The sequence below is a fragment of the Mastigoproctus giganteus genome, chromosome 2, assembly GCF_048544385.1.
Source record: "Mastigoproctus giganteus isolate SK-2022 chromosome 2, ASM4854438v1, whole genome shotgun sequence".
NCBI lineage: Eukaryota > Metazoa > Arthropoda > Arachnida > Uropygi > Thelyphonidae > Mastigoproctus > Mastigoproctus giganteus.
In genome coordinates, this window is record NC_143576.1 from 12,087,468 (window position 1) to 12,101,890 (window position 14,423).

Here is a 14,423-nt window from a genome sequence, read left to right on the forward strand (position 1 = left end):
GGAGGGCTTTTGGTGCTCACACATGGGGGACTGCTTTACAGACTGGAGCAGTGTGGCATTGAGGGTGGGTTGCTCAGTGGATGGGGGATGGTTGGGTGGAGATGGCAGGGAGCGGTGATAGATGGATGCTGCTCTGTGTGTATTGATGTTGTTGGTGGAGTCCTGCGGGGTTCAGTGCTGGGCCCATTGTTATTTTGCATGTTTATCGGTGATGTCGATGAGGGTGTGTCAAGCTTGGTGTTTGGGTTTGCAGGTGGTGCGGGGTTGTTGATGGCAGTGAGGTTGGTGTGCTGCTGCAGTGGAATCTGGGGTTTGCATTGACAAGTGTGGGATGCTGCGTGTGGGTGGTGAGGTGGGGCGGAGAGTGTGTATGGGGTAGTTGTGTGGTCGGATGTGGAGTTCTTTAGGCGGTGTGGACAGGATGCCGGGGTGGGTCGTGATGTCCTTTGTTGTTTGGTTTTTAGAAGCATTAGCAACTAAGGCCATATTGCTCCGGGATATGCGGTGGTCATTCCCTAACCTTTCCACATCCTCCGGATTTGGTGGTGACGGGCTCGAACCCCGGTCTAATCAAGAAGCGTGTGGTACACACTGCTGCTCCTTCCCACCTGGCTACGGAGGCGCTGGTGGGTCGTGAAGTTTTGTCTGTGATGTGTAGGAGTTTTGCTGGCATGGGCAGGGAGGTGATTGTCCCCTTGTGTGGGACGGTGGTCGGGCTGCACCTTGAGTGCCGCATGCGGGTCTGAGGGGGTTGCTGTGGCAGGTGCGCTCTTGCTGGGGGAAGCTTGGGTTCTGTGGGTTGAAGCATCTGGAGACCGGGTGCCCGCTGGGTGACCTGATTGAGGTGTACCAAGCCTTGAATGGCTTGTGGAGGCTCAACACTGATGGGATACTTCCACTTGCTCAGATTAAGAACCAGAGGGGGCATAGATTCAGATTGAGGAAAGACAGTTGTAGAATCGATGTGCGGAAGTTTCCTTTTAGCCAGCGGGTAGTTGATTACCGGAAGAGACTTCCATCTGTTGTTGTGGAAGTTGATAACTTTAATAAATTTAAGGCTGAATTAGACAAACATTTGGAATGACCAAATGGCTGAAATGTAAACAAAGGTTTTTTTTTTTTTTTTTTTTTGGCTGATGCTATATAAGCTTGCTTTCTTGCAATATATCTGACAAACTGAATGGATATTTTGCATCTACATTAACATATGAGGAAATCTGTAAGGAAGGGGACCCAGAATTTTACTAAACTCTAACGGGGAGCAAATGATTTTGTAATAACGAAGAGCATAGTGGAGGAGAAATGGCACCTGGGGTGGATGGGATCTATCCAATTATATTGAAGGAGGCAGCGAGGGAAGTAAGAAAACCCTTATCCACAATTATGAGAGCATCCTTAGATTCAGGGGAGGTCCCCATAGACTGGAGATGTGTAAATGCATCATCAATTCACAAAGCAGGTTCAAAAGGTGACACAATTACAGACCTGTTAGTTTAACTTCTGTTCCAGGAAAATTAATGGCAGCACTGGTCAAAGATTATTTATTTGTTAGTTTTGGTTTTAGGAGCATTAGCAACTATTGCTCTAGGGATATGCGGTGGTCATTCCCTGAGCTTTCCGCATCCCCCATATTTGGTGGTCATGGCCTTGAACCACGGTCTAATCAAGAAGTGTGTGCTATGCACTGCTGCTCCTGCCCACCGGACTACGGAGGTGTCTGGTCAAAGAAGCACTGCAGGATCATCTAGACAAAACTTCATGTATAGTTCAGAAACAGCATGGGTTTGTTAAGGGGAAGTCTTGTCTGACAAATTTGACTGGATAATATGATGTGGTCACAAAGGAACTGGATGCAAAAAATAATTTTGATATCATATAATTGGATTTCGGGAAAGCTTTTGATGCTGTTGCACATGGAAAACTGCTGTACAAATTGGAGCGGTATGGCATTAAGAGCAAGTTGCTGCAATGGATAAGGTGATGGTTGAGGGGGAGATGGCAGAGAGTGGTAATATACGGACACTATACATGTGGACTAATGTTATTAGTGGAGTCCCCCAGAGTTCGTTGCTGGGCCCATTGTTGTATTGTGGATTTATTAATGATATTGATGAAGGTATATCAAACTTAATGTTCATGTTTGCAGATGATACAAAGGTTGGCAGGGTTGTTAATGAAAGTAAAGACAGTATGCTACTGTAACAGGATCTAGAAAAGTTAGGTAAATTTGCTGAGACGTAGCAATTGAAATTTAACTTTGACAAATGCAAAGTACTGCATATATGTAGCAGTAACCCAAGAGAAATGTACCAACTGTGTGGTACTGCACTCAGGGTGGTGGAGAATGAAAAAGACCTGAGGTAATTGTGCAGTCGGATATGAAGTTCTCTGAACAGTACAGTCGGGCTGCTAAAGCAGGTCATGGAGTTTTGTCAATGATATCTAGGAATTTTGCTAGCAGAGTCAAGGAGTTGATTATACCTTTGTATAAGGCAATGGTCAGGCCACACCTTGAGTACTGTGTACAGGTCTGGAGACCTCATTTTAGGAAGAATGTAGAGTTGCTAGTTCGAGCACAGAGAAGGGCACACATAGTCTTCCTTTCTCATAATTATGACACATTCATAATTATGGCTAAAGTTTGTTTACCTTGCTGTTTCTTTCAATATAATTCGATATATTCCATCAGCATCAGGTGACTTATTTACTTTGATGTTCCTCTCAACTATTTCAAAATACACTGCTCTCTGGTTTCACAAGGCAGGCTGTGACCTGTGTTATAGGACAGCCGTAACATAACCAAAGTCTACAATTTTTCTCTAATTCATTGATTCTATAATAGTCTAAGAATCATTTTAATGTTACACTACCGAGCACAATAAACATAGTTTTTCATTCAGTATTTTTTAATAACTAAAAAATAAACCCACGTGAAATGAAGTAAAATAGAAAAGTACTTTGCGTGACATGAACTTGTTTAAAGCACATATTTATATTGTATGACCACAAATACAAGCATGTTACCATGATAATGATGATAAAACAATTACAATGTTTAATTGTTTTATTAGTCAGACAAAATTTTCAAAAATCATTTATTTTCATAAAAATATATAATAAATCAACAAAAAAATTCAAGCAGTTTATTTTATCACTACTTTAAAAAAGTCTGTAATTTTTTGTTATTTTTTATGGGAGAATCTTTTTTGTAAGATCATATTTTTTAACAAAATTAACTGTAAAAACTTTATTTGCTCAACTTCCTGCTGTGCCTCTAATCACCCAATCATAGTCTTTAAGCCTTCTAGTGCTTTCTGATCTGTGGGAATGTCAACAGGCTCCTCCACTAGTTCTTCCATTTCCAAATCACTTCCCTCTATCCTTTTCTTGCTAGTGACACTTTCAACAATGCTTTTATCTGTTAATATGTGACACATTACTCTTTCAATTACAGTCAGCATTTCCTCGATAGCGTAAGGCTTTCTAAGCTAACAGAAATGTAAAAATTCACTGATATACACCAAACAGTTACAAAAGAGCCAACTCGCGCAGGTAAATTCTCAAACTACAGATTGCCTTTTTCCATATGCAGTGACAACCCTCACACAACCAACAGACACTCGATACTAACTACAGTCGGTAAAACAACCTGACATCTTTCAAATGCAGTGCTCCTCCTCTGTTTCATGTTTGAGAAAACCATTCTTTTATGGTCTTGGAGGAGATAAGCAATTCACATCACATCACTCAACCAAGCTATGGGTGTGGCGGTTAGTGACCTTGAAAAAGATTAGCAAATCCTACCACTCAAAGAAAGGGTAAGGTAGGAGAGGATATCACTGCATTAAAAAAAAAAAAAAAAAGAAGAAGCAGGAGGGTGTATGTCCTTGGGATTCCAGAGAAACCCAGCATTTTCCCTCTCTTGCCAAGACTTGGTCATTTGAGTGGGGAAGCCTCATGCAACAAGGTTTGCAGAAGTAATATTTTTCTCAGAATTTCTTTCAAAGGCAGGGTAAGGCAGAAAGACCTGTAGTATATCCAAATGTATGATACAAATGGCTGTATTAGGGGAGTGGTGTACTTTAAAGGTAAGTCTTATACATATTTTCCACTTTTGTAATCCTTGTAACAGACTTTCTAATTTAGTGCAATATGGTCAAAGCAGACTGCATTATAAACCTCCAAAGGACAACATCAATAATCTGGAATCCTTTTTTTTTTTTTTTTAACCTCCTTTGTACCAAATTTGTTTGTCACATCTACAGCTCTCCCACTTGAGACAAAGTCAAAAACTGCTGAGTGAAATTTTTCTTTCATTCTTTCAAGTTTAACTTTCTTCAGTCTCAAAAACTTTGTCAGGTTAGATATAAATGAGCATCCCCAGGGAGGTACAAATTTAAAGTACTTAATGAAAGCTCAAATTTTTTCAGTTAGATACTGAAAGTTTCAGCACGACTGACCTGGGGAATAACATATACTACATACACATCTACTTACAAGTTAATAATGGTTTCAAACCAAAATAAAAAATATATATACAAAAAAAAAACAAAAAAAACACTGGTGTTCAAAAAGCCACACATCTATAATGAGGTTTGTGCTTCTTTAGCATATTTCATTTTATGTGACACAAAATGAACACTGCCCCACAAGGCACAAGGGTACACTAGCATGCCCATTTGAGCAGACCATAGTTCAAGCCCACAACTGGTAAATATAGTTAACAATTGTATTCACTGTTGAAATGATTAATTGTAAACTCCTTTGACCATGGTCATGCAAGAGTATAAACAAAACTTTTATAATGCAAAATGAATAAAACAATAAAAGGGTTTGGGAAGTTTTCTTAAATTATATGAGGTGCATTCAGAAAGTTCAACCTGTTAATTTACTTTATCTCAGTATTTCAAGGAGGGCTGAACTACAATAGAAGATGATCAATGTCTGTTGAATCTGACACAAATGAATGCAGATGATAGGCACAAAATAGAGAGCCTTGTGCAAAGTCATTCATGATGTTTATCATTTGACATGTTGCATAAAAAACCAAAAAGGGATGCAATACAAAATGATCATTTTGGTTCACCATACCCCTAGAAATAAATAATCACTTAGTTTTTAAAATAAATTCACTTTCTGCATGTACCTCACTAAAATTAGAAAATTCAAGTAAGCACATAACCTTTTATTTGTGATAGAACCAGGAATGTCTGAGTTTTTCTGAATTGTTCCTTCTAAAATGGAAGACTTAGGACCTAAATAAGAAAAGGAAGATTTATGATACCTTTAAATCAGTTAAATACTTAATCTAATTATAGCAAATCAATTTCTAACTTGTTTATAAACTTGTTTAACCTAACTTGATACTATGACCCAAATAACTTCAACACAAATAACTAGAGAAAACAGGTAAAAGAAAATATTCCCACAATATAGGCTATTATCTTTCAGTGGAAGCATTGAAATAATTTCAAATTTATACACATTGTCTGATGAAAGACCACTAGTTTTGAAAGTTACCATATGTTGGTACATTTTTCTTAAACAAATGATAAAATATTGGCTTTACAGAAATATTCACGAGGCTATTATTTGGGAAGGCTATTATTATTTTTAAACAAATTTAACCTATTTGTTTAAAAAGATAATAAGCAATTAGGTAAGCAAATGGACTTTGTTTCACAACAGTTCACAACCAGACAGGTACACAGGTAGAAGAAAAAATATGTAAAAAGGCTGTACCATCTATCTTAATTATTCATAATTTAAAAATAACTTTATACAAAAAAATTGTTGGACATATCCTGTGTTAATTAAGGTATACAAGAATAATGCTTCATCCATTTGTTTAAGTTGTGATATCACTCAGAGGTTTTTAAAAGTAATGTCACGATGGTATCTACCTTACGTGTTAGGCTATTGTGTGGATTTTGTTAAAAAAGCTGTCAATTAGGAATGTTTAAAATCAGTTATGTTAGAATAAACAAGACTTTTTGAAATTTTCAAGATGCTTGCAGACATCATGATAGGTAGTAGTAGTAGTAGCGGCATGTGATGCAAGAAAGCAAGTGTATGAGCTTATGCAGCATCAGCCTAAAAAAAAAAAAAAAAAAAATCACACCATTCCCTCCAAATGCCTGTCCAGTTCCTCCTTAAATTTATTCAGCCTATCAACTTCCACGACACATGGAAGTTTGTTCCAGCAATTAACCATCCGCTGGCTAAAGGCAAATTTCCGCACATCTATTCTACATCTGTCCTTTCTTAATTTGAATTTATGCCCCCTTAGGTTCATAATCTGAACAAGTAGAAGGATCCCATCAGAATTCAGCGTGCTCAACCCATTCAAGGCCTTCATCATCAGCCATTTTCAATCCACTGCAGGATGAAGGCCTCTCCAGCAACTTTCCAGTTCCTTCTGTTTTGAGCACTGGCCATCCATTTACTACCCAAAAACTCATGAATTTCATCTATCCATCTCCGCCTTTGTCTTCCAGGTTTTCTCCTAGCTCCTCTTGGATACCATTCTGTTATTTTCTTAGTCTATCTATCATCAAATCTTTGAGCTATGTGTCCTGCCCAAGACCATTTTAGTCTTTAATTTTGATAAGAATGTCCTTTACTTGAGTTTGCTGCCTAATCCATGTGTTTCTCTTCTTATCTAACAGTCTCATTCCCAATATAATTCTTTCCATTCTTGCAGAATGGAATTGCAATTTGCAGAACATAAGCCTCTCTTGGTAAAAGGATCCCTTCATTCCACTCACCAATCTAGTTGCCCCTCTCTGTACACGTTCAAGCAAATCTACATCCTTCCTAAATTGAGGCCTCCAAACCTGTACGCAGTACTTAAGGCGTGGTGTGACCACTGCCTTATACAGAAGGACAATTACCTCCTTTTCCCTGCTAGCAAAATTCCTATATATCATTGACAAAATCCCATTACCTACCCTGGCAGCCTGTCTGCATTGCTCAGAAAACTTCATATCTGACTGCACAATTACTCCCAGGTCTTTTTCATTTTCTATCACCTTAAGTGTAGTACCACACAGTTGGTACGTTTATCTGGGGTTACTTCTACCCATATGCAGTACTTTGCATTTGTCAAGGTTAAACTTCAGTTGCCACTTCTTAGCCCATCTGCCCAAATTATCTAGATCCAGTTCCAGTAGCACACTGCCATTGCTGTCATTAACAACCCTGCCAACCTTTGTACCATCTGCAAACTTCGACATTAAGCCTGATATACCTTCATCAATATCATTGATAAATATACTAAACAACAGTGGACCCAAAACCGAATCCTGTGGGACTCCATTAATAACATTAGTCCACGAAGAGCAGCACCCATTGATTACCACCCTGTGTCTTCTCCCACTTAACCATCCTTTTACCCATTGTAGCAACTTACCCTTAATACCATTCTGCTCCAATTTGTACAATAGTCGTCCATGCGCAACAGTGTCAAAAGGTTTCCTGAAATCCAAATATATGATACCAAAATTATTTTTTGCATCCAGTTCCTTTGAAACCACATCATAATATCCTATCAAATTTGTAAGACAAGACTTTCCCTTAACAAACCCATGCTGTATCTGAATTATTGCTGCAGTCTTGTCTAGATGATCCTGCAATGCATCTTTAACCAGTGACTCCATTATTTTACCCGGAACAGAAGTTAAACTAACTGGTCTGTAATTACTCGTGTCACCCTTCAATCCCCCTTTGTGATTCGAGGATACATTTGCACATCTCCAGTCCGTGGGAACCTCCCCTGAGTCCAAGGATGCTCTCATAATTATGGCTAAGGGTTTGCTTAGTTGCTTTGCCGCCTCCTTTAATATAACAGGATAGATCCCATCCATCCCAGGTGCTTTTCTTATGTTTAACTTCAACAATTTCTCCTCCACTTTGCTTTCAGTTATTACAAAATCATTACATATCCTGCTACAATTTGATAACCTTCTACCATTTTCAAACCTTAATAATTCCTCATGTGTGAATGTAGATGCAAAATACTCATTCAGTTTGTTTGCTATCTGAGCAGGATCATCAACAGTCGAACCATCGATGTCAAGGGGACCAATCAGATTCATCCCCTTCTTTTTAGAGTTTATATAAGTAAAGAAATCCGTGCTGTTTTTCTTACCATCTTTTGCCAAGGATTTCTCGTAATCTGCCTTTGTCTGCCTAACCTCCTTTGTTACCTGATTACAGACTAGCTTATATCTGCCATGGGCTTCTGAGTCGCTTGATAATTTTTATGCATCCCATGCATTTTTCTTCTCTGTTACGAGTCTCATTAGTTAATTTGATAACCATTTAGGCCTAAACCTTGAACAATATTTCTTAATAGGTATGAAACTTTTAGTAGCATCCACGATTAATTCCTTGAATGCTTCCCACTTAGAATTTACTGTTGGTAACATCGTCAGTTGATCCCACTGTACAGAATTTAAAAACTTTCTGAGACCACTGTACTCACCTTTACGGAAGCAAAAACCCTTTCCTTTACCCATGGTGTCACACAGATATAAGGAATGCTGAACTGGAATTTGGGGAGTACAATGTATACTTAAAGGATAGACAGGATAGAAAGGGAGGAGGTGTTATGCTGTTAATTAAGAAAAACATAAAATCAAAAGAAGTGCATCCAGTTGATATGATGAACAGTGCACTGTTGAGTCAGTTTGGTGTGACATAAGCACTGCGAAAGCAAAAATAAGAGTAGGAGTGTGTTATAGGCCTAATGACTCGAATGAGTACAATGAACAATTGTACAGAGAAATAGAGTGGGATAGTAAATCAGAATGTTTTATAATGGGGGATTTTAACTTCCCAGATATAGACTAGAACTTGTGGGTTGGTCACTCACACACACTAGTCAGAATTTTGTGGATTTATTGGATGATTGTTTTCTGCAGCAGCATGTTCGGGAGGCAACCAGAGAAAGTAATACTCTTGATCTGGTTATCAGCAGTGATCATTCGTGTATTAAGAATTTGCAGATAAAGGAACCACTAGGTGGCAGTGATCACAGTGTACTGATGTGGGATTTACTTAAAGATTTAATTACCATCAGGGGTAAAGGAAAGGTTTTTGCTTCCGTAAAGGTGAGTACAGTGGTCTCTGACAGTTTTTAAAGCATTCAAAGAATTAATCGTGGAAGCTACTAAAAGTTTCATACCTATTAAGAAATATTGTTCAAGGTTTAGGCCTAAATGGTTATATAATGAACTAATGAAACTCGTAATAGAGAAGAAAAATGCATGGGATGCATATAAATTATCAAGTGACTCAGAAGCCTATGGTAGATATAAGCTAGTCTGTAATCAGGTGACAAAGGAGGTTAGGCAGGCGAAGGCAGATTACGAGAAATTCTTGGCAAAAGATGCTAAGAAAAACAGCAAGGATTTCTTTACTTATATAAACTCTAGAAGGAAGGGAATGAATCAGATTGGTCCACTTGATATTGATGGGTCAACTGTTGATGATCCTGCTCAGATAGCAAACAAACTGAATGAGTATTTTGCATCTACATTCACACATGAGGAATTACTAAGGTTTGAAAATGGCAGAAGGTTATCAAATTGTAGCAGGATACGTAATGATTTTGTAATAACTGAAAGCAAAGTGGAGGAGAAATTGTTGAAGTTAAACATAAGAAAAGCACCTGGGGTGGATGGGATCTATCCAGTTATATTAAAGGAGGCAGCAAAGCAATTAAGCAAACCCCTAGCCATAATTATGAGAGCGTCCTTGGACTCAGGGGAGGTTCCCACAGACTGGAGATGTGCAAATGTATCCCCAATTCACAAAGGGGGATCGAAGAGTGACACGAGTAATTACAGACCAGTTAGTTTAACTTCTGTTCTGGGAAAAATAATGGAGTCACTGGTTAAAGGTGTGAAAAGGAAGCATCCTGGTGAAGACACTACAGATTCAGAGAGAAAAAGAAAAACAATATCAATAAACAGAGGTGGACTGGATCAAAAATTCTTACCCGGGAAAATCTGTAGTGGCCTCATACTAGCGATTATGGCCAAAATCACAGCGGCCTCCGGCCCACCGGGGTTTCCCCCGTAAGGCTTATGGCCAGTCCACATCTGTCGATAGAGAAAAAATATGAAATTGTGAAACACTTTGAGCGAAATGAAAGATCGTGTGATACTGCACATGCTACAGGCCTAAATGAGGCAATGCTGAGAATTACAAAGAATGCAGAGAAAATAAAAATAACTTTCGTAGCAGGAACAACTCAAAGTGTAATTAAAATCCATTAGATTAAGACACAAAGAATTGGAAGAGATGGAATGGCTGTAATCTGTTTGGATAGAAAATCAAACAAAAAACAAGTTTGCTTACGATAGAAGCAAAAGCATTAGCAATATTTTATTATGTAATAGTCGTAATAAAATATGTAAGTATTTTATTACAATTATTTATTGTTTGGTAATGTTTTGGTTAAAAATGTGTGTTCAATCTTGGGTGGTCGGCACCTAACCCTATTTTTCCCACAGGGCCTGTTGTTTATATTGCACGATTTTGCATTGCACGAGGGTTTCTAGGAACACAACTATCGTGCTATACGAGGACTGACCGTATATATATATATATATATATAAAAGTGGATGAACACTAGACTTTTGGAAAGGCCAAAAGAGGTTTACGAGAAAGCGGTTGAATTTTTTGACACTGATTTGAATTTAGTGGTATTGTTAGGGGGGTACTCATTCAGTTTAGTTATAGAGTTGGGGGGGAGACTGGGGAAACAGGTAGAAGGATGGGGATAATAGAGTAGGCATCCCCAAAGAGGTCAGTGGGGACAAGCCCCACCAGGGGATGGGCGAGGCAGGGAGGGACAGAGAACCAACTCCTCCTTCCCCTGCCTGGGGATGGAGTTTTAAAGGGAACCGGGTTAGAGTACCCAGTTCAGATCGTCAAATGGCGTGTTGGCAGCAAAGCTGCAGTATGTCTTTATCAGTGATGGTTGTCAAGTCCATGTCTTGTCGAATCTGGTAGGAAGGTCAAATTGCCCATCCCCCTCTGGGGGTGAGATATGTTAGCTGGCAGTGGGGAACCCACCAGGTGAAGGGAGGTGGGAGAGACACACATTAGAATATATATATATATATATATATATATATATATTTTTTTTTTTTTTTTTGTTAGGTTATATTTATATATAACCTTAATTTTTTAAATATAATACCAACTGGATATATTGTCTGATACTATTTTTTTTTTTCTATTTCTATTCCTCATATTCTTCTGCATAACTTCATATATACAGGGTGATTCACTACCAGTGCAACAAACTTGCAGGAGGCGTAGGGGGCACAAAGACGAATCGGAATCACATAGCATTGCAGGGTCCGAAATGCCTTCGGCATGCGGTAGAGGACGTTGAACGGGAGGTTGCGTGAACAGCGATTCCGCTGGAAGTCAGCATTTGCGAACCGGTTCCCGAGGCAGTAGGATGGACGAGTATTCAAGCGTTGAACTGGCCAACATGCACCCTGCGTATGGAGCTGCGGACTCTAATGGGCACGCCGCTCTGCGCTTGTACCAGGAACGTTTCCCGCACAGGCATGCTCCTCATCATACGATTTTCGCACGTGTGCACAGAAGGTTATGTGAGACTGGTTGTTTCATGAGAGGTACCATGAATCAAGAGCAAACGACGAGGATGCCAGACAATGAGGAGAATGTCCTACATCTTGCAGAAGGCAATCCGAGTACGAGTACTCGAGCGATAGGCCAACGATTGGGTATTTCCCAATCCATTGTATGGAGGATACTGTCAACAAACCAAATGAGTTCATACCATCTGCAACGCGTCCAATCATTGGAGCCTGCGGATTATCCACTCCGGAAGACTTTTGCTACTTGATTTCTTCAACAGAAACGGTTTGCAAATGCTGACTTCCAGCGGGATCGCTGTTTCACGCGACCTCCCATTCAACGTCCTCTACCGCATGACAAAGGCATTCTGGACCCTGCAATGCTATGTGATTCTGATTCGTCTTTGTGCCCCCTACGCCTCTTGCAAGTTTGTCACACTGGTAGGAATCACTCTGTATATATATATATATATATATATATATATTTTTTTTTTTTTTTCCACTCACTCATCTCTTTCTCCCACACCAGGTGGGGATGCAGTGGTGTGTAATGTAATTTAAATACTAATGCTTAATAATTAAGCTAAATAAGAAAGAATATAAAAGATTAAAACTAGGGTTAATATGAACTTAACTGTAACATTTATGGTTTGTGTTCTTATTCACTCTTATTCATTCTTCTGGCTTTTATTTCATTTGTTCGACTCTTGCTTTCTGTACTGCACTTTCTGGGCACCTCAACTTACTGTTATTCTTCAGTTGTGGTGCAGGCCTAGCTGCAAGTTTTTTTCAGGCCTGGGGAGAACGTAGTGATAGTGTTTGCGTTGTTAGTAAATGTTTGTTAGTATATATAAAGTGATGTAAGTTATTATTAATTTTGTATTCTTTCAGCCAATTACATTTACTTTTCCGCTCATTCCCATTCACCATAACACTCATTCCTTCTTTCACCAAAACTGACATTTATTCCCTTTTACCATAATTCCTAATTTACTCTTTCACTCAGTGACCAGCCTATTCATCCTGTCTTTCAGTCTACATTGCATCTCCTTGCTACCAGCTTACTGATATTTTTCAGCTAATCTGCTTCCCTGGCTGCCTGTACATCTACCTCCCCCACATGGTTACTCATTTGGTGTGGGGTCCCCAGGTTCCTACTCATGGCAGGGTACCCAGGTCAATCCATTTTTGTCATGTCAGGGCACAGAATCTTCTGTCCTGACAGTTATTAGGTCATCGTCTGGGCGTGGTGGGAGATGTAGGCGATTTTAACTATTGATTATTATTTAGCTGGGGGGCTGAATTGCCATTCTTTGAATAGTTCTGCGCATTTCGAATACTTTCTGTGTGAAGGTTGTAAAGGCTTTATAATTTTCTTCTTCTATAATGAATAGATGTTCTTCTCCCCTTGGAAGGGGGCCAATCTGTGCTATTAGCTGTGTTCTGGGGATGTCATAAATTATACATTCATATAGAATGTGTGCCCAGTCTTCACTCTTGCCACAGGTGCAATTTGGGTCATCAGTGTTTCAGCAGTGTGAACAAAATGGATTACATATGCACTGGTATGAGTTGAGGTATGTAAATTCTCTAATTCCACATGTAATTCCGGAAAGAGCAAATAGAAATGTAAGATTTAAAGGTTGCATATACTGTGTAATGATCCAGTTTCAGTATCTATGCATTTGTATAACATCTACGCAATTCTGCATCTATGTAATATAGTATAACAGTGAATTTTCATTATAATGATGTTTTGACTTTAGTTACCTACGGCAGTCTTTGAAAATTTCATAAGCTAATTATAAGTTGTGGGACACAATTCAAACTTTGAATTTCATTGTGATGGATTTCAAATTATCCATATTAAAATGCACATAAAATCCTATATCATTAGTCAGGGAATGGTAGAGACTCTTCAAAATACATCACATTTTGAATAATCAATCAAATTAATAATGAGGTGCTGTACTAATACTAATTTCTAGTATTGAGTCATCTTGTGATCATCTACATCCATTTCTAGGACCGTGTCTTTTTTTTAAACTTTTTTTCAGACCTCAGCACTTTTTCTGGTATTTTAGGTATGAATCAGCATTCATGGGAATTGAGATAGGTGAATTTAAAGCCTATATTTGTCTGATTTTGTGAAGGGATCAGTTCATTCTTAATGAGCAGAGTTCATACTCAATTGATTATAGGTATATCTGGTAGTGGAAACATCTCTAAACTGCTATTGTACATCACATTTTGTACTATGGATATGCAGGTGTGAACATTGGTGGATGATAATATTTGTTTTCTTTGTTTCTGATGTTACTTTATTTTGGACTTTGAATCCAGTCTGAATCCAGCTTTCTGTTTTCCAACATTCACATTCTTTTGAATAAGCAGAGTGAATTCCTCTACAATTTGGAAATGTTTGTGATTCAGCTGGGCTGTCTGCCTTAGTATGTTCCTTAGATTCACATGAGGCACACACAGAAACTTCTCTAGAGAAGTTGTTGTATGTGCCTCATACTGTTATGAGTGACCAAATTTCTGGCAATTGAATCATCTTACTGGATTTGGAATATGTGGTCCACATCACAGTTCAAGTGTCTGCTTTCGCATGAGGGGATATTTGGTGTATCAAAAGTTAAAATGATGGCACAGGGGTAAACACTCCAAACTCATTTAGTAATTATTTTTTTTACTTAGGCTATATTTTGCTCTTGCAGTTCATGCTCTATTTCTTCCTTAGTAACATGTAATAAGTCCCATTCAGCTATTATACCCTGGAGGTGGCATATGGTATGA

The 14,423-nt window shown here is 38.7% G+C and overlaps 1 protein-coding gene across 2 annotated transcripts in view; it reads right to left on the reverse strand.

The window, feature by feature from the left end:
- The window catches only part of Spt20 (transcription factor Spt20 homolog), a 357,561-nt gene that overhangs the window by 67,103 nt on the left and 276,035 nt on the right, over positions 1-14,423 (reverse strand). For both annotated transcript variants that reach the window (XM_090388213.1, XM_090388212.1), the window contains exon 17: positions 5,183-5,255. In XM_090388213.1, the coding sequence (XP_090244339.1) occupies positions 5,183-5,255 (73 nt within the window). The remainder of the gene's footprint in view (positions 1-5,182; positions 5,256-14,423) is intronic.